The following is a 20,886-nucleotide window of genomic DNA, read 5'->3' as shown; positions in this document are numbered from 1 at the left end:
GCACGACAAGTAGGAGATCTCGATTATGAGGTAATACGGTCCGATAGGAACGGGTCCTGTCAGATCTATCACCTCAACCACCTTGAAAAAAAAAATGAAATGAGGCGGAATCAGTGATGTTGGTGATGGTGGTCAGGGGGGGATGATCTCGGACCAGAGGCGAATGTCAAACCACAATCCCTCGCCCTGGCTCCAGGTGGAGATCACCTCTCCCCGTCCCAACTCACTGATTTAACGAAATTACAGGCAGAGTTTGCCAAAGGTTTCTCACCCCTACCGGGCCGTACTAACCTGATTCAGCACCATATTGAGTCTGAGTCAGGCGTGGTAGTTCGCAGCCGGCCGTATCACTTACCTGAGCACAAGAAAAAAGTAGCGAGGTCTGCAGCGGGAGAGAGAATCAGGAGACGAGCGGTAAGTGAGTGGTTTGGATAAAAACTATCAACACCTGTTTCTCATTTCAGTAATTGGCGCGGAGAGAATATAAAACGGCAGGAGAAACAGAAGCAGTTGAGAGAGATGGACTGCTGACGGGAAGCGGAAACCGAAACACGCAACCCGGAAGTGTTGTACGGACATGTGATCACAGAGTAAAAGTCACCAGTTGGTGTTTGTGAAATTTAAGTTGATTTGTGAGTTAATAAATATGTCAGCAGTCCAGCCGACCCCTTTGTCCTTTTCCTTTCCTCCCACGAACTATTACACTATGTAAAGCACTTTGAATTGCCATTGTGTATGAAATGTGCTACATAAATCAACTTGTCTTGGTAGGCCACAGAGCATTGCTCGCCAAAGCATATATCACCAGTGCCTTCAATGTCTTGCCTATCAATCCAGATTTTGGGCTGTTCTTTGAAGTCCTCTGGAAAGGTGCCTACTATTTTGCCATACAACTCACCTGCGGAAGCAATCCTTCTTCGACTTTGACTTAACTTTTGAGAAAGAAGCTCCCTTTTGGCTTACTCCCTTTCAGAAGCACTGTGCAGACTCCCTTATGTCCCCCATCTTCTCGATTAATTCTAATCATTACACTTCCATCAGCACAACCATAGTCAAGTCAGGGCTTTCCACTTTCAATGTTTTCACTGAGCTCAGCATTCCAGTATCAGAGCAGAAAAACCTCTGGGCCTGCACCTCCATTGAGTTTTTTAGGCTTCACACTTGACTCAATTTCCTTCCAAGCATCTCTGCTCCCAAAAAATCTACCATATCACGCTGCGTCTCTCCAACTTCAAATAGATACACTATATTACAAAAGGTTTGGGACACCTGCCTCAAGTACACATTGAAACCCCTAAAAATGCTCAAAAGTTAAACTAAAAATGCTAAAACTTTACCAAAAAATTGTTATAAGTCATCTTGTGGCAAGAGTCTTGAAATATCATGTTATATCATTATTTTGCCACAAGAGGTCAACAGAGGTCAACCCCAATGTTGGATATTATGGGCTGAATTTAAAGGGTAATGCATGATATTGTGAGTTATTTTGAATTTAAGTTGAAAGAATGTGCTAAAATGATTATTTATTGATAAAAAATCTAGCAATTTAAAGGTAAACAAAATTTACCTAGAATTTACCTAGCATTAGAAAAAGAAAAAATATGCAATAGAAAAAATAGAATCAAAATTAAATTAAATATGCTTTCTGGGGAATTTTTTTTATAATTTTAGGGCTTCGGCTCATTTTGACATTGGAGGGAAGGATTTGTGTGCGAGGGAGGTATAAGGGTTAAACGTTTTGTTCTTTAGCAATCTGGAGATCTATTTTCAAAGGAAGAGATTGGCCAGAAGGCAGAAACCACAATGTACAGTATATCGTCCTACTACCAAGCCCTTGTGTTTCTGAAGTTGTTTTTTTAAGACTGACCGGTAAGGCCTCTTCTCCTCCTACTAAGCGTTTCCTGCGTGAATGGGAAGTCGCATCATCCTCTTGTTTGTACTCCAAATTGGGAATGCCACACTGCAGCTGGCTCTCTGCAGACGAACGTATACTTCTGATCTCTGGAACAACAGGATATAGCAGATGTGCACATTTAACATTTGCCCAGCTAACAAAAAAGATGTTTTAAGAATGTTTTGCTAAAATTCCCATTAAGTTACAAAACAATATTTATGAATGATTTGAAAAAACATTCAAAATGTAAAAAAACAAATAATCTTGGTAATGCTAACATTACAGCCCAGATAGCAGACAAACAGTGAATCAGCGTTGAATCAATGTTAATGCATCAACTAAAATATCATTGAATCAATGTTGAGATGTCAATGTAGAGAATGTTGATTTTTCATCAGGTTTGTACCCTGAAATAATGTTAATTCAACGATGAAAAATAGATCAATCTTGCTTTATGTACAGCAGGATTCTATGCCAGTTAATTTGTCTCTTTATTTTATTCATTTTAATCAGAGACCATGTGTGGCTGCAGTCGATATGATTTTACATCAAAAAGTCACTCAAAGTAAACAACATCCTTCAGTTTACATGCAAATGTCTTTATTTATGCCCCACAGTTACAACAGGAAATCTCACATTGACTTGAAACAATTACATCTGAATTTATAACACAAATGAGAAGAGCCTGGAAAAACATGAAACCTGCATCTGCAAAATGGAAGTAAATACAAATGTAACCTTGCCAATAAATACAGAAATAACACAGTACTACTGAAAGAAAGAAGGTAGAAGAAAGAATGAAATCCTCCAAACTCAGGGGTTTCCACCATGAGCAATGCCCCGAAGCCCTTCAGGTTGTAATGGAGCCAGTTCTGCACCGTCCCAGCAAAGATAAACTCTGATGCCTCCTTTTATCAGCATTCACAGCATCTAAAACAACAAGAAGTTAGTAAAAATTTGGAAATGTGATTAATTATACATTACAAATATAGCCTACTAAAAAATGAAGTGAAACTTGAAATTTTATCAAAATCTTGATATCCCAGTTAAACATTAAATTCAGGACTATTTAATGCATTTTAGTATAGACTTTAAAGGACCAGCAGACACACAATGAATGAAAGAGCAAAGTGACTATATCCGGTGTTTTGGCTAATAATATTATTGTATTTAATAGTAAATAAATAAAGTGTGAAAATGAAACAAGTAAATGAATGACCAAATAGCGGAGCTGTATAGGCTACATGGTGGTTTGGAAGAGATTTTTTTTCCATGTACAACACGAACTGGAGGCACAACTGTTTACTAAATTTCTGTAGTTTGATATAGCTGCCTACAGAACTTAAAGATCTCACTCTTTTCTTTTTTCTTGCTGCATTAAAGATTAAACTGTAATGATGTAATTGTGATCTGCTCTCGTGATGATATCGTACAGCTGAAGCAGAGCTGAACTGATTATATTTCCCCTCACCGCGCTAACAGGTCAATCAGTTCTAGTTCTGCTTCAGCTGTGAGATACTCTCACGAGTGGCGAACACAATTACTGACAAGCCAGAAATTCATCTAACCTTCCGATCGCCTCTCGTTTATACACTGGACGAATATAGGATGATTCAAAATGATTCATCTGTGTGTGCAACGAGTAAGATACGTGTGTGGATCCGCGCCGCGCATTCATTGACTTGTGAGTCGATCCTATATGGTCTCAAAATCCAAATGAATCAAATAGGATCGACTCACAAGTCAATGAATGCATGCGCAGCACCGTTTCCACAGATGCACATTTTACTCGCACAGATGAATTATCTTAATACTAAAATCATCTCATAAAATAGATGAACACCTCACAACAAACGACGCACGACAAAAAAAAAGTTGCACGAGTCAGAATTCGGACGCAATTCACAGATTAAACGCAATTTAATCTTAAGCAATTAAGATTAATGCCAATCTTAAAAAAAAAAATGAATACAAATATGATATGGTTTGTTGAAAAACCAACTGAAACTCAATGTATTAAGATTATCCTGGCCGTTGGTTGTGTAACTTACGAGGGCGCTCATGTGACTATTATTAACATTGCAGTTTACTCTAACTCGCTCAGGAGAAGCACACAAGTTGTAAAACATAAAGATGAATAAAAACACTAAAATAAAATTGAGATGCATTTAATAATTATTTTTTTGTAGGCCACTTACCTCTAAAAAAACATGGTCGTTGTCCTGTGTCTCTTTTTCGCGATTGAAGTCTGTTCAGCTGCGCTTGCTTTGGTTGATTGGTGGATGTCTTGAAGGTGCATTACCGCCACCTGCTGGATTGGATTGAGGCGCATTCGATATTCGATAGGGACACATATTCTAAATTCTTTATTAACTCTGTATTCTTTAGATAAATAATGAAATGCAAGTACATTCTACATGATTTAAATGATAATAATAGGCTACATTTTTATTTATTTAAAACTGATAGACTAAATTTATGGTAGAAGTTCTTTGTTTTTTTTGTTTGTTTTTTACATTTTTTATTATAATAACATGAAACACAGAATGACAACATTACATGCCAGTAAGCAGGAAAATAATATACCTTTTAAAAAGATTCATAGTTTTTACAGCTTTCTTATTGGAAGAGTCAGAAATCAAACACGCATACAATTTTAACTCTTCCAGAAAAAGGTTAAAGAAAGGCTTACAATTACAAAATTTACATTTATGTATTCTTTGTGAATCCACACACTGGTTGGTGTACTCATCGTATCCTTTGAGGATAATAAATGTGCTCACATTCACACAAATGTAGCCAATTGATTTGGACTTGCCTTAACATGTTGAATAATGTGACAGATAGATTGACCGTAAGCCTCACCGGTGGAGAAATAAGCTGACCAAACATCAGCATTGATTCAATGTTTGTCTTTTCAACACTGAAAAGCATGGAATTATCAACATTGATCCAATATTATTTAGCAGTGCATTTTCAACATTGGTCCAGTATGGTGTTAGCATTGAATTTTCAACATTGATCCAATATTACTTAGCATTGAAATTTCAACCTCAAACAAAATGATGATTCTGATGGAATTTCAACATTGAATCAATGTCACCATGCTATCTGGGTACTGCAATCCTTAAATTTGTTTGGTTTAAAATAATTTAAAATCAATAATTGAGCAGGTACAAAACCAGCCAGTGTTCAAAGCTAGCATCTTACCTTAGCCTGATTCACAACGGTAAGCTTGTAATAATGTTTTCTAATTTGAGTGGTCTGGTTGGTTTCGCGTGGGAAATACAAGTTTGCCTCTATTAGTCTTTGTGACATTATGTCACATCCTTATACACAACAAATGTCCTGGCTAGTAGGCTATATCGTGTGTGTGGATGCTGCAGGTGGTGGATCATTTGTACCTTCTTCTTACTGCAGCTGGAAACTTGACTTTTTGATGCAGACTTGTAATCCAGAAAGTTAAAAACAAGTGCATTGATACACCTACACATACACCTCAAAATATTAGATTAATCTGCGCTGCGGAGCCATGACGATGCACAACCCACATTAAGCAGTTAACTCTTTCCCCGCCAGCGTTTAAAAAAAAAAAAAAAGTTGCCAGCCACCTCCAGGGTTTTTGACCATTCACAAAAATATAATAGCCCATAGAATATTTTGTTTTATGAATGTTTAAGCATGCAATATATCAAAAGAAAGAGCTGGCCGTTTTATTCTCGCTTCATGCATTCCTTTTTTATGAACACTAAAATATGGGTAAGTTTCATAAAAAAGCAACATTTTGAATAAAAAGCTGAGAAAATTCCGTGTTTGTGAAAGACTGACTCTAGATCAGATTCAGAGATGATCAGACACAGATGAGGAGATCGAGTCCATCTACACCTCTAATGCTTCAGTCCTGCTCCTCATCCTGCTCCTCATCTCATTCACTAACATTAGATAGATTAGATTTATATGATGATTAATGATCAGAGATGATCAGACTCAGATGAGGAGATCGAGTCCATCTACACCTCTAATGCTTCAGTCCTGCTCCTCATCCTGCTCCTCATCTCATTCTCTAACATTAGATAGATTAGATTTATATGATGATTAATGATCAGAGATGATAAGACACAGATGAGGAGATCGAGTCCATCTACTCCTCTAATGCTTCAGTCCAGCTCCTCATCCTGCTCCTCATCTCATTCTCTAACATTAGATAGATTAGATTTATATGATGATTAATGATCAGAGATGATCAGACACAGATGAGGAGATCGAGTCCATCTACTCCTCTAATGCTTCAGTCCTGCTCCTCATCCTGCTCCTCATCTCATTCTCTAACATTAGATAGATTAGATTTATATGATGATTAATGATCAGAGATGATCACAGATGAGGAGATCGAGTCCATCTCCACCATTAATGCTTCAGTCCTGCTCCTCATCCTGCTCCTCATCTCATTCTCTAACATTAGATAGATTAGATTTATATGATGATTAATGATCAGAGATGATCAGACACAGATGAGGAGATCGAGTCCATCTACACCTCTAATGCTTCAGTCCTGCTCCTCATCCTGCTCCTCATCTCATTCACTAACATTAGATAGATTAGATTTATATGATGATTAATGATCAGAGATGATCAGACACAGATGAGGAGATCGAGTCCATCTACTCCTCTAATGCTTCAGTCCTGCTCCTCATCCTGCTCCTCATCTCATTCACTAACATTAGATAGATTAGATTTATATGATGATTAATGATCAGAGATGATCAGACACAGATGAGGAGATCGAGTCCATCTACTCCTCTAATGCTTCAGTCCTGCTCCTCATCCTGCTCCTCATCTCATTCTCTAACATTAGATAGATTAGATTTATATGATGATTAATGATCAGAGATGATCACAGATGAGGAGATCGAGTCCATCTACTCCTCTAATGCTTCAGTCCTGCTCCTCATCCTGCTCCTCATCTCATTCTCTAACATTAGATAGATTAGATTTATATGATGATTAATGATCAGAGATGATCAGACACAGATGAGGAGATCGAGTCCATCTACACCTCTAATGCTTCAGTCCTGCTCCTCATCTCATTCTCTAACATTAGATAGATTAGATTTATATGATGATTAATGATCAGAGATGATCAGACACAGATGAGGAGATTGAGTCCAACTACTCCTCTAATGCTTCAGTCCTGCTCCTCATCCTGCTCCTCATCTCATTCTCTAACATTAGATAGATTAGATTTATATGATGATTAATGATCAGAGATGATCACAGATGAGGAGATCGAGTCCATCTACTCCTCTAATGCTTCAGTCCTGCTCCTCATCCTGCTCCTCATCTCATTCTCTAACATTAGATAGATTAGATTTGTATGATGATTAATGATCAGAGATGATCAGACACAGATGAGGAGATCAAGTCCATCTACACCTCTAATGCTTCAGTCCAGCTCCTCATCCTGCTCCTCATCTCATTCACTAACATTAGATAGATTAGACTTATATGATGATTAATGATCAGAGATGATCAGACACAGATGAGGAGATCGAGTCCATCTACACCTCTAATGCTTCAGTCCTGCTCCTCATCCTGCTCCTCATCTCATTCTCTAACATTAGATAGATTAGACTTATATGATGATTAATGATCAGAGATGATCAGACACAGATGAGGAGATCGAGTCCATCTACACCTCTAATGCTTCAGTCCTGCTCCTCATCCTGCTCCTCATCTCATTCACTAACATTAGATAGATTAGATTTATATGATGATTAATGATCAGAGATGATCAGACACAGATGAGGAGATCGAGTCCATCTCCACCTCTAATGCTTCAGTCCTGGAGCTCATCCTGCTCCTCATCTCATTCTCTAACATTAGATAGATTAGATTTATATGATGATTAATGATCAGAGATGATCACAGATGAGGAGATCGAGTCCATCTACACCTCTAATGCTTCAGTCCTGCTCCTCATCCTGCTCCTCATCTCATTCACTAACATTAGATAGATTAGATTTATATGATGATTAATGATCAGAGATGATCACAGATGAGGAGATCGAGTCCATCTACACCTCTAATGCTTCAGTCCTGCTCCTCATCCTGCTCCTCATCTCATTCTCTAACATTAGATATATTAGATTTATATGATGATTAATGATCAGAGATGATCAGACTCAGATGAGGAGATCGAGTCCATCTACTCCTCTAATGCTTCAGTCCTGCTCCTCATCCTGCTCCTCATCTCATTCTCTAACATTAGATAGATTAGATTTATATGATGATTAATGATCAGAGATGATCAGACACAGATGAGGAGATCGAGTCCATCTACTCCTCTAATGCTTCAGTCCTGCTCCTCATCCTGCTCCTCATCTCATTCTCTAACATTAGATAGATTAGATTTATATGATGATTAATGATCAGAGATGATCAGACACAGATGAGGAGATCGAGTCCATCTACACCTCTAATGCTTCAGTCCTGCTCCTCATCTCATTCTCTAACATTAGATAGATTAGATTTATATGATGATTAATGATCAGAGATGATCAGACACAGATGAGGAGATTGAGTCCAACTACTCCTCTAATGCTTCAGTCCTGCTCCTCATCCTGCTCCTCATCTCATTCTCTAACATTAGATAGATTAGATTTATATGATGATTAATGATCAGAGATGATCACAGATGAGGAGATCGAGTCCATCTACTCCTCTAATGCTTCAGTCCTGCTCCTCATCCTGCTCCTCATCTCATTCTCTAACATTAGATAGATTAGATTTGTATGATGATTAATGATCAGAGATGATCAGACACAGATGAGGAGATCAAGTCCATCTACACCTCTAATGCTTCAGTCCAGCTCCTCATCCTGCTCCTCATCTCATTCACTAACATTAGATAGATTAGACTTATATGATGATTAATGATCAGAGATGATCAGACACAGATGAGGAGATCGAGTCCATCTACACCTCTAATGCTTCAGTCCTGCTCCTCATCCTGCTCCTCATCTCATTCTCTAACATTAGATAGATTAGACTTATATGATGATTAATGATCAGAGATGATCAGACACAGATGAGGAGATCGAGTCCATCTACACCTCTAATGCTTCAGTCCTGCTCCTCATCCTGCTCCTCATCTCATTCACTAACATTAGATAGATTAGATTTATATGATGATTAATGATCAGAGATGATCAGACACAGATGAGGAGATCGAGTCCATCTCCACCTCTAATGCTTCAGTCCTGGAGCTCATCCTGCTCCTCATCTCATTCTCTAACATTAGATAGATTAGATTTATATGATGATTAATGATCAGAGATGATCACAGATGAGGAGATCGAGTCCATCTACACCTCTAATGCTTCAGTCCTGCTCCTCATCCTGCTCCTCATCTCATTCACTAACATTAGATAGATTAGATTTATATGATGATTAATGATCAGAGATGATCACAGATGAGGAGATCGAGTCCATCTACACCTCTAATGCTTCAGTCCTGCTCCTCATCCTGCTCCTCATCTCATTCTCTAACATTAGATATATTAGATTTATATGATGATTAATGATCAGAGATGATCAGACTCAGATGAGGAGATCGAGTCCATCTACTCCTCTAATGCTTCAGTCCTGCTCCTCATCCTGCTCCTCATCTCATTCTCTAACATTAGATAGATTAGATTTATATGATGATTAATGATCAGAGATGATCAGACTCAGATGAGGAGATCGAGTCCATCTACACCTCTAATGCTTCAGTCCTGCTCCTCATCCTGCTCCTCATCTCATTCTCTAACATTAGATAGATTAGATTTATATGATGATTAATGATCAGAGATGATCACAGGTGAGGAGATCGAGTCCATCTACACCTCTAATGCTTCAGTCCTGCTCCTCATCCTGCTCCTCATCTCATTCTCTAACATTAGATAGATTAGATTTATATGATGATTAATGATCAGAGATGATCAGACACAGATGAGGAGATCGAGTCCATCTACTCCTCTAATGCTTCAGTCCTGCTCCTCATCCTGCTCCTCATCTCATTCTCTAACATTAGATAGATTAGATTTATATGATGATTAATGATCAGAGATGATCAGACACAGATGAGGAGATCGAGTCCATCTACACCTCTAATGCTTCAGTCCTGCTCCTCATCCTGCTCCTCATCTCATTCTCTAACATTAGATAGATTAGATTTATATGATGATTAATGATCAGAGATGATCAGACTCAGATGAGGAGATCGAGTCCATCTACTCCTCTAATGCTTCAGTCCTGCTCCTCATCCTGCTCCTCATCTCATTCTCTAACATTAGATAGATTAGATTTATATGATGATTAATGATCAGAGATGATCACAGATGAGGAGATCGAGTCCATCTACTCCTCTAATTCTTCAGTCCTGCTCCTCATCCTGCTCCTCATCTCATTCTCTAACATTAGATAGATTAGATTTGTATGATGATTAATGATCAGAGATGATCAGACTCAGATGAGGAGATCGAGTCCATCTACACCTCTAATGCTTCAGTCCTGCTCCTCATCCTGCTCCTCATCTCATTCACTAACATTAGATAGATTAGATTTATATGATGATTAATGATCAGAGATGATCAGACACAGATGAGGAGATCGAGTCCATCTACTCCTCTAATGCTTCAGTCCTGCTCCTCATCCTGCTCCTCATCTCATTCTCTAACATTAGATAGATTAGATTTATATGATGATTAATGATCAGAGATGATCACAGGTGAGGAGATCGAGTCCATCTACACCTCTAATGCTTCAGTCCTGCTCCTCATCCTGCTCCTCATCTCATTCTCTAACATTAGATAGATTAGATTTATATGATGATTAATGATCAGAGATGATCAGACACAGATGAGGAGATCGAGTCCATCTACTCCTCTAATGCTTCAGTCCTGCTCCTCATCCTGCTCCTCATCTCATTCTCTAACATTAGATAGATTAGATTTATATGATGATTAATGATCAGAGATGATCAGACACAGATGAGGAGATCGAGTCCATCTACTCCTCTAATTCTTCAGTCCTGCTCCTCATCCTGCTCCTCATCTCATTCACTAACATTAGATAGATTAGATTTATATGATGATTAATGATCAGAGATGATCAGACTCAGATGAGGAGATCGAGTCCATCTACTCCTCTAATGCTTCAGTCCTGCTCCTCATCCTGCTCCTCATCTCATTCTCTAACATTAGATAGATTAGATTTATATGATGATTAATGATCAGAGATGATCAGACTCAGATGAGGAGATCGAGTCCATCTACACCTCTAATGCTTCAGTCCTGCTCCTCATCCTGCTCCTCATCTCATTCTCTAACATTAGATAGATTAGATTTATATGATGATTAATGATCAGAGATGATCAGACTCAGATGAGGAGATCGAGTCCATCTACTCCTCTAATGCTTCAGTCCTGCTCCTCATCCTGCTCCTCATCTCATTCTCTAACATTAGATAGATTAGATTTATATGATGATTAATGATCAGAGATGATCAGACACAGATGAGGAGATCGAGTCCATCTACTCCTCTAATGCTTCAGTCCTGCTCCTCATCCTGCTCCTCATCTCATTCTCTAACATTAGATAGATTAGATTTATATGATGATTAATGATCAGAGATGATCACAGGTGAGGAGATCGAGTCCATCTACACCTCTAATGCTTCAGTCCTGCTCCTCATCCTGCTCCTCATCTCATTCTCTAACATTAGATAGATTAGATTTATATGATGATTAATGATCAGAGATGATCAGACACAGATGAGGAGATCGAGTCCATCTACTCCTCTAATGCTTCAGTCCTGCTCCTCATCCTGCTCCTCATCTCATTCTCTAACATTAGATAGATTAGATTTATATGATGATTAATGATCAGAGATGATCAGACTCAGATGAGGAGATCGAGTCCATCTACTCCTCTAATGCTTCAGTCCTGCTCCTCATCCTGCTCCTCATCTCATTCTCTAACATTAGATAGATTAGATTTATATGATGATTAATGATCAGAGATGATCAGACACAGATGAGGAGATCGAGTCCATCTACTCCTCTAATTCTTCAGTCCTGCTCCTCATCCTGCTCCTCATCTCATTCACTAACATTAGATAGATTAGATTTATATGATGATTAATGATCAGAGATGATCAGACTCAGATGAGGAGATCGAGTCCATCTACTCCTCTAATGCTTCAGTCCTGCTCCTCATCCTGCTCCTCATCTCATTCTCTAACATTAGATAGATTAGATTTATATGATGATTAATGATCAGAGATGATCAGACTCAGATGAGGAGATCGAGTCCATCTACTCCTCTAATGCTTCAGTCCTGCTCCTCATCCTGCTCCTCATCTCATTCTCTAACATTAGATAGATTAGATTTATATGATGATTAATGATCAGAGATGATCACAGATGAGGAGATCGAGTCCATCTACTCCTCTAATGCTTCAGTCCTGCTCCTCATCCTGCTCCTCATCTCATTCTCTAACATTAGATAGATTAGATTTATATGATGATTAATGATCAGAGATGATCAGACACAGATGAGGAGATCGAGTCCATCTACACCTCTAATGCTTCAGTCCTGCTCCTCATCTCATTCTCTAACATTAGATAGATTAGATTTATATGATGATTAATGATGATGACCATGTTATTTTGCATACGCATCTGTTTACATACGATCCCTTGTTTTACTGCGTCTTCCTCACATGTGTTTTGATCAGGAAATTCTGTACTCATTCAGAATAATGATCACTAAGTCATTCAACTAAAAATACAAATATAATTTATTATTTATGTCATATTTAATTCTATAAACTCTAATCCTGATCTGCCAACATTGTCTCTCTCTGATAAATTAAAATAATCTGATAACATCACTGTTTACTCCAGAACGACTGTACAGCCAAATCTAATTCTGCTGCAGTATTGTCCTGTTTAACACTGAAGCTGCTCTGACACAATCGGCGCTGGAGAAGAGCGATATAAATAAAGATGATTGATTGATTGATTGATTGGCTGTGATTGATTGATGTGTAATAGCGCCCCCTTGTGGCTAACAGTGAAAACACAGAAACACGAAAAAAATTCTGTTTTTGGCCGAGAAGTGTTTTCTCACAAATATGGAAAATTCTTAAAAGAGTTAAAGAAAAACCCATATAACTGCAATTACAGGTCTTGAACAGAGATGGTGACAAAGAGGCAAAACATACGGACAGCAGCTTACAGTGAAGATTCTATTGTAGCAGTCTTCAAACATTAAGGCACAGTTACTTTTGGATGTTCTCTGAAAAGTACTTCACATTTACAAACATTAGATGAAATCCTAACTAAAACTTTTCAGGATCAATAAAAGATGTATAAATAATGTTTTTGTGCGGACATTTTGAGAACATTATTAAAGACCAGATAATGAACGTTCTATTAATGTTACTGGAAGAACATTTGTTCATAACTTTGAGAACTTTGCCAGAAACGTCTCTGTAAGCTGGCTGACCAGATAAAGAAGGGTCTCTTCTAGAGGTTTTTGTTTGCTGAAGTGTCAGGAGTTTGTTCTCACCTGACATTGGATCGAAAATCAAATCTGACGTTTTATTCTTCACTACTAGTTTGCCGTTTTCTGAAACACAAAGAAAAGAACAGACAGTTATTCTGTAATAAAAACAAGTATGACTAATTATCATGGACTTCTCCGTTTATCTATGTATTTATTACTTAGTTTTATTTTTACATTGGTTGGGATTCCAATGGAAGCTTGCTTCGGCCACAGAATAACAAAAAACATCAATCATCATTTGTATATTACTTATAAATCAAATAGTAAGAAGAAAACAGATGTGGTTTGAATGGTTTTTGTAATTGAATTCACAAAGTGTTCTCTCCCCAGGAAATCTAGTCCTGTCTGAGTAGAACTCTTGATGAAACTAAAGATGAAAAGGAGACACTGTTTCTGGAACTGAAGCAGTTTTTGAGCAGTAATGAGATCTCAGATGAGTTTACTGACCATACAGTTCATCTTCTCCTCCCAGACAGTCCCTGATTCCATCTCTGACAGCTTGGCGGGGAATACAGACGCCCGACTTACAGAGGAACGCTTTCGTTTCATCACATCCTTCACGCACCAGAAAGGGTAATATTAAGATGGGTTTTTTTCAGAGGTGGTTTTAAAACAATGCATAAGTTGTTTATAATTACAAATGTAATGTGTTTCATTAAAAATAATAATAGTACTTTATTTACAAACAACAGACGGGATTGTGGAAAATTAGGAAGAGGAATGACGATGTCACAGACAGAGGTGTGGAAGTAGAGACTCACTCTGGCAGCACATCTCATCACTGTTGTCTCCACAGTCATCAATACCATTGCAGGGTTTTCCGTGGATTAAACACTTTCCGTTTGCACAGTTGAACTTACATGGGCCTACACAGAGAAAAAACCATCCGTGTGTGTGGGTCAGCAGATTATAACCCATCATGAATGTTCTATCAGTGTCTACCATGCAATAACATGGTTGCACAGAAGTTAATGCTCACCTTTTCAAGAAAAGATGCATATTATATCACTTTTATGTTAGATGACTATGAAAGCTTGTTTCACAATTTAAAGAAATTAAAAAGGTAATTGTTACTTTTTGCTATTCTGAGTTTATTACTCGCAATTGTGACTGAAATTGTGAGATATAAACTTTGGAATTGTAAGAGAAGCGTAGAAGGAAGAGCGCATGCAATCGCACTTCAAATTTTGCGTTGAGAAGCCGAGCCGGTGACCCGTTGCTCCGGGGTTGTGCGGCAGTTTTGGCGGTGATACAATAGTATGAACATCTACATACTATTCTAAGGACATCTCCTTTCAATCAGTTACGCTTGACATTATGTGTGCTAACCAGGGAGAGGTCCGAAGAGGGTACAAGGTGAGAGCGAGGAAGACCGGAATGTGCTTGCCTAGTAGCAGCTATTTGAAGTGGCTCAGAGCAAACCGTACTGCTAGCACCTTAAGGGAGTTAATGTGCCAGTGCAGTTGTGGCCCATGTCAGATGTGGTCCCAGAACTGCTTGGCAAATTCCTTGCCGAAAGGAGCATTGGAAAAGCATGCTTTGTCGAGATCTCGCACCCCAACAAGCTATCTCAAAGGTGCTGGACGGGAGCTGTGGATGACCCCACCAGGTGGGGACATTGTGGGCATGCCCCACAACTGCCCTCTCCATCTAAAGCCCTGATGACACAATGTGGCAGGGACATCCTGAAGGGAGAAACTTTGTACTGATATGCCCGACCCTCAATTCATATTCATATTCTTGCGTTATCGACGCATCATCCTAAATAAACCTGTCTCTTGCGTGATACCCAGAAATTTTAAATATTCCGATCTAATATGATTTCTGAGCTGTAAGGTTGCCAGTATAATGTTAATAGGCCAGAGGAGAACTGAGTCTGGTTTATTTTTCTCCATCATGGCCGGTTGGAGTTTTGGTTCCTTTGGTCGCCTTTGGCTTGGCTTGCTCAGTTGGGGACACTAACATTAGGATCTAAGTTATTTAACTAAATATACAAATAACATTAATTTATTGGTCTTTTAGTTCATAATTCTGTAAACTATAATACTGATCTGCCAACATTGTCACTCTATGATACATTAAAATAAGCTGATAACATCACTGTTTACTCCAGAACGACTGTACAGCCAAATCTAATTCTGCTGCAGTATTGTCCTGTTTAACACTGAAGCTGCTCTGACACAACCGTGATTGTAAAAGCGCTTTATAAATAAAGTTGATTTGACTTGAACTGAATTTTTGCTGATGCAATGGGGGAAACTCATTTTTTCCAAAACTGAAGTCCTGATTGAAGCACCTGCACAGACAAATGGCATTTAACCCTGTACAAACAGGCGGTCCAAATGCCTATGTAAGTCTGCGCTGGAATGCCATATCATCAGAAGCTTTTGACTGAGGGGCGGCATATTCAGGGCCTCAGGCTGGAGCTCTCTGAGGCATGGGACCCTGATTTGGCAGGACCCTTTAGGGGCCAAGGACTGGTTTTAAATTAACAAATCCATATGTAACGGGGTTCTTAGATGGGAAGGAAGGAGGTGGGAACCGGCAAACATTCAACAACTTTTAATATAAATAAACAAAATGAAAGTAACGCGGGCAGCCCCTCACAGACGACTGCCCACACACACACACACACAACATAACGTAAATAAAACATAACATAAATCCAGGCCTGGTCCTCTCTCATCTTGCACTGTCGTCGCTACTCCTTTTATGCTCCCGTTACTCCTCCGTGAGACGAGACCGGGGTGGCGCGCAGCTGGTGGTCATTACCACTCGTCACAGTCCCCCACCTCGCTGCTTGCCACAATATTAAATGTGAATTATCATCTATAAAGACTGTGTCCTGCATCCTGTTATCTGGCGACCACTACATAGATGGGAAGAGGCATATCTTTGCCACATACCCCCATCGCCCCTCGCAGGCCGGGGGGCACTCCCGAGACTGCGCTCTACTCCCTCTCCCGGGGGTGCACGATCACGGCACCTGCGGCACCTGGGGGTAAGGACAGAGAGGCGAGAGAAACGGAGCCGGGAGCACGAGGAGTGACAAAACGAGAGAGGGGAGAGAGGAATTATTTATTTTAAATTCTGGTCCGGTTTCCCGACACACTGCTGCTCGGTCCTCACCAGCCAAGAGGCTCTTCCTCGCGGTGCCATGCGATGGTGCTGGACCCCCGATGGATGGCCTGTTCCTCCTCTGCCCCCTGGAGGCCGACACTCTTCAGCTGGCACTCATTAGCACTCGTCACCGGCCCGCTCTGACAGTCCCTCACCTTGATGCTTGCCACACCATACTTGAAGAGTAGGGATGTCTAAGTTATAACATCTGGAAAAGGTGGACGTCAAAAACCAGCTGGATGGCGCACAAATGGGACACCCCACTAAACCACTCTCAGGAGGAGGCCATTCTTTTGGTGAAGTGGCCTTCACACCGATTGGACACTGCTAGCCCACAGAACAACAGGCCAATGCTATTGCACCCATTATCCAATGAGATAGTCTCTGCTCCATGACTGGCAGCCCTTTGGAACAGTCTCCGGAGCACACAAACAGCTACATTGATTGCTGGAACGAGAGTACCTTAGGGACGTTGCCTTGCCTTGGTTTGAGGACGAACTTACTGTCATTGAGTCCGAAATCAAGACAAGATGCATCGACTGAGAGTGCCTGCAGGTTGCCGACTCTATTGACTGATGCTGGCGCTAGCAGCAGGGCAGATTTAAGCAAAGAAATGTGTTTTTATTAGGTGGCTGGATGGCTAAAGGCAGGGGCGTGGGACTTGGGGGATAAAGGGTACTGAGTAACCAGGGCCCGAGGCAGGGGGGGGGCCTTAGAAGTCAGTTTTCTATACATACACATACATGGTACGGGGGCCCAGCAAGATGGTTTGTACCCAGGGCCCAAAATTTGGTGCTATGCCCCTGGCTGAAGGGGAGAAACGCTGAGTCAGCTGAAGCTGCTGAGTCGCTGTAAATCAACTGCCGAGGTTTGTTTTTTGGGTAACTAACATAGGAAGAATTTGGTTGCAAAACGCGATAAACGCCATTTTTTGACATTTAGATTTTTTATTGGAAATCACTGTTTAGATGTACCTTAATCTATGTGTGAATTGCTGCCATTAGTACGATTTAAAAATGTACATTTTAAGCCTCCTACAAAATGTATTTTTTCACAAAACGCGATATCCGCCAGCCCAGTGTCTTTACAAAGTGCGATAAAGAACGTTCAGGATGCTGCGCGAGTTCAGGATGTCACGCGAGGAGAGAGTCACCGCCGGTGAAGTGCTCCGAGTTTGCTCAGTGATTTAACGATAATAGCAAAACAAAACACATATTTCTAAAAAGAGGATTCAATAGGCTAACTAAAAAAGGTTTACCATTTAATTGTTTATACTGTAGGCGAGCTGTCAGTCACATATAGGCTACGTCACGGATCAACAGCTGTCTGTCAGTCAGAGAATCAAAGCTTCAGAGTCAAGCTTAACGTTATGGATTTCGATGACGGATTGGAGCCGGTCAGGAAGGCATCTTAAGAAAATCATCAAAGGGAGAAGACCAAACGGGCAAGGCATTCAGGGGAGCGAAAACATCCAAAGATTTATTTTGGTCATCGTTCGACTGCGAGTAACGTTGGTCTGTGTCATGCGCACGCACGCACGCGCACACACACACACACTCACACACACTCACTAGCTTTTCTTAATGGTATTACAGTAGAATAATATAGCCTATGGTGGATATATAGCGTTTTGTAAAAAAAAAAAAAAAAAAAAATTGTTATGTTATGTAGGCAATGTCCTGGCCAAAACTAACTCGGAATCTTATTATTATCAATCAATCTTTTTATATACTATTCCATATATTTATGATGTATTGTTTTTTTAACCAATTTAAGATGTTTGACAATGTTAAGATAAATATGTTGCAGTTTGGCATGGTTTTTGACCTATTTATGAACTATTTATGGACATAAAATTAAACTAAAAATATCCTGGATTTGAAGAATATTGTGTCCCTGGCCTACACTGAGCTCAAGTAATAGTTTAATGTACAAAAATACTGAATGAACTTGACTGTTGATGTCTTAAATAATAATGTCAAATAACCAACATTTCTCAAAATGGATATATCTCGTTTTGCAACGAAACTCTTCATATATTATTGTTCTCCCAAACACGTCTCTAATTCCTCTAAAATGTATGGGACACCAAAGTGAAATAGCTGATTTTGTACAATTTCAAGGAAATTAAAAGAATAAAAAATATTATAGTTTGCATGAAGCAAACAAAGAAAACTTAGTTTTAAATATTTGTGTGAAGTGTCAAGTGCACTTGCTCATTAAGGAGAAACATTTAATTTTCTTTAAAGATCACCTTTGGGTTCTTTATAACACGTTGCGCTGGCCACTTCATCGTTGTCATCAAGTTTTTGGGGTTTAGAGATGGCGCACTCCGCCAATGAGAGCTCAGAACCCGTGCAGCGAATCCTCATACACTCCGTTGGCCAATCAGAATGAGACTTGTACTTGACTTTACTCGCCCTCTCTGCTCCTCTGAGACACAGACAGAATAAGAAAAGCAGTCAGCACATGATGAGTCCAGAGGAAGGAAGTCTTGTGTATTGTGATGGGTGTGTTTACTTGGCGACATTCAGAAGGTTTCGGCAAACGACATTAGCTGCAGCAATATTCCAGGCCTTGCCACACACCAACATTGTTCCATTCTCTGTCTTTATCTTGACCACTTTATCAGAGCCAGAGTCCAGCAGACTTACTTCCACCAGGTCTTTCGCTGGACACAAACATGTGCAAAGAAACAGGTGAGAACTGTATAATCACACACTGAGGCCCCGTCCACACGAAGCCAGCGCTTTCCCAATCCGATCTTTTTTTTCCCCCTCGTTTCAAGAAATATCTGCGTCCACACGAGATTACCGAAACTGACTAAAAACGATGTAGTTTGCATGCCAGTGTGTGGCGCTGTAATTCTACCACAGAAATACACTAAAAGCGGAGAAGAAGAGTTGTGGCTAGCAGGGGTATAGCAGTGGTCGGAGGTGAGGCAAAATCTCACGATAAAATAACAATAAATACATGTGCTCCTTAACAGATGTGTTTTATTAACGCCTACACCGACCCCGACCCATAACATACCCTTACAATAACGCAGATACGGTCATTAAATGAGGCGATATTGATGTGCGCATGTCCAGTGCCCGTAGCTTTATCCCTTTAACTCTTCACCGTGCTGGACGTAGTGTGATGACATCACCGTTTCAGAAAATATACGGATTCGCTGTACACACGAAGACGGAAGATGAGCGTTTTCAGATTTATCCGCTTTGGGACCCGGTTCCAGAAAATATCGGATTCATGCTTCTAAAACGCTGGATCCGTGTGGACGAAACGCTGATACGGTACAAGATGTATACGTATACAGCTAAACGCGTCTCCGTGTGGACGGGGCCTAATTCATCTGACACTTAAGGTTGTGTTCCGGGTCAATTTGACCCGAGCACATCTTTGCGAGCTTATATTTCAAATACTTTTCTGAGGAAACAAATGCGCTGATCTGAATAACCTGAAAGGTCACCTGGCATGGATTTTTATTTTTATTTTATAATGTTTTCTGAAGTGTACTTATATTGATAGTATGGTTTTTACATCAAAAAAATGTAATAATTTGGAAATAAAAGGCATTTTTTCTATACTGATATTAGCCCTCTGGCTGGAATGCTCTGTTTCAACAGCATGTCCGCCGTGATTCTTCAGTAAAAAAAAAAAACACTGTTGTGATTGGCTGACATCTTTGCATTTGAAATGAGATTATGTTGCAGAGGGGGCGTGGCTTAGTCCGGCACGAGCAGCTGCAGCACTTACTGCCAGTCGAGAGACGGGAGACGGAGAGAGACGGAGCTGGGGAAAGATTGCTGAGGAAGTGTTATTTTACCAAGCTGTTGGGAGCGTGAGTTTATTTTGTTTGTATCTGAGACCTCCGAATAAACATGAGTGAACTTTGCAACATTACTGTATTTCTCTCACAAAATGCTTTCACCACAGCTAACAACAAACACACGACATGAATACAGTAAGAGCTTCTGTTGAGCATAATGAGCAGCGTCATTCAAACGGCAGTTTGGGCGAGTGTGCACTGCAGATATCCGTGTGACTGACCGATCCGAACATTATAAAGAGTGTTCTGTGATCGCTCTCTGTAGTTTAATCATTTAAATAACAGATTTGTTTCATGGTACTAACAGAAAAGACATGAAGTTGATGGTTTTAGTCACTGGCTTGATTCACTGATGCATTGAGGCCAGCGGCGGGACTGACAGTCAGGGCCGGCGTTTGCTATAGGCGAGCTAGGCGGTTGCCTAGGGC

The 20,886-nt window shown here is 39.9% G+C and overlaps 1 protein-coding gene across 1 annotated transcript in view; it reads right to left on the bottom strand.

Moving 5' to 3' along the window:
- The window catches only part of cfi (complement factor I), a 41,171-nt gene that overhangs the window by 6,427 nt on the left and 13,858 nt on the right, over positions 1-20,886 (bottom strand). The window contains exons 3-8 of the mRNA XM_067445371.1: positions 19,147-19,297; positions 18,881-19,059; positions 14,268-14,372; positions 13,954-14,061; positions 13,510-13,569; positions 1,868-2,001 (exon numbers count right to left, since the gene is read on the bottom strand). Coding sequence (XP_067301472.1) covers positions 1,868-2,001; positions 13,510-13,569; positions 13,954-14,061; positions 14,268-14,372; positions 18,881-19,059; positions 19,147-19,297 — 737 coding nt within the window. The remainder of the gene's footprint in view (positions 1-1,867; positions 2,002-13,509; positions 13,570-13,953; positions 14,062-14,267; positions 14,373-18,880; positions 19,060-19,146; positions 19,298-20,886) is intronic.

The sequence above is a fragment of the Pseudorasbora parva genome, chromosome 6, assembly GCF_024679245.1.
Source record: "Pseudorasbora parva isolate DD20220531a chromosome 6, ASM2467924v1, whole genome shotgun sequence".
Taxonomy (NCBI): Eukaryota; Metazoa; Chordata; class Actinopteri; order Cypriniformes; family Gobionidae; genus Pseudorasbora; species Pseudorasbora parva.
Note: the sequence above shows the minus strand (reverse complement) of the source record. Positions and strands in the feature narration are given on the sequence as shown.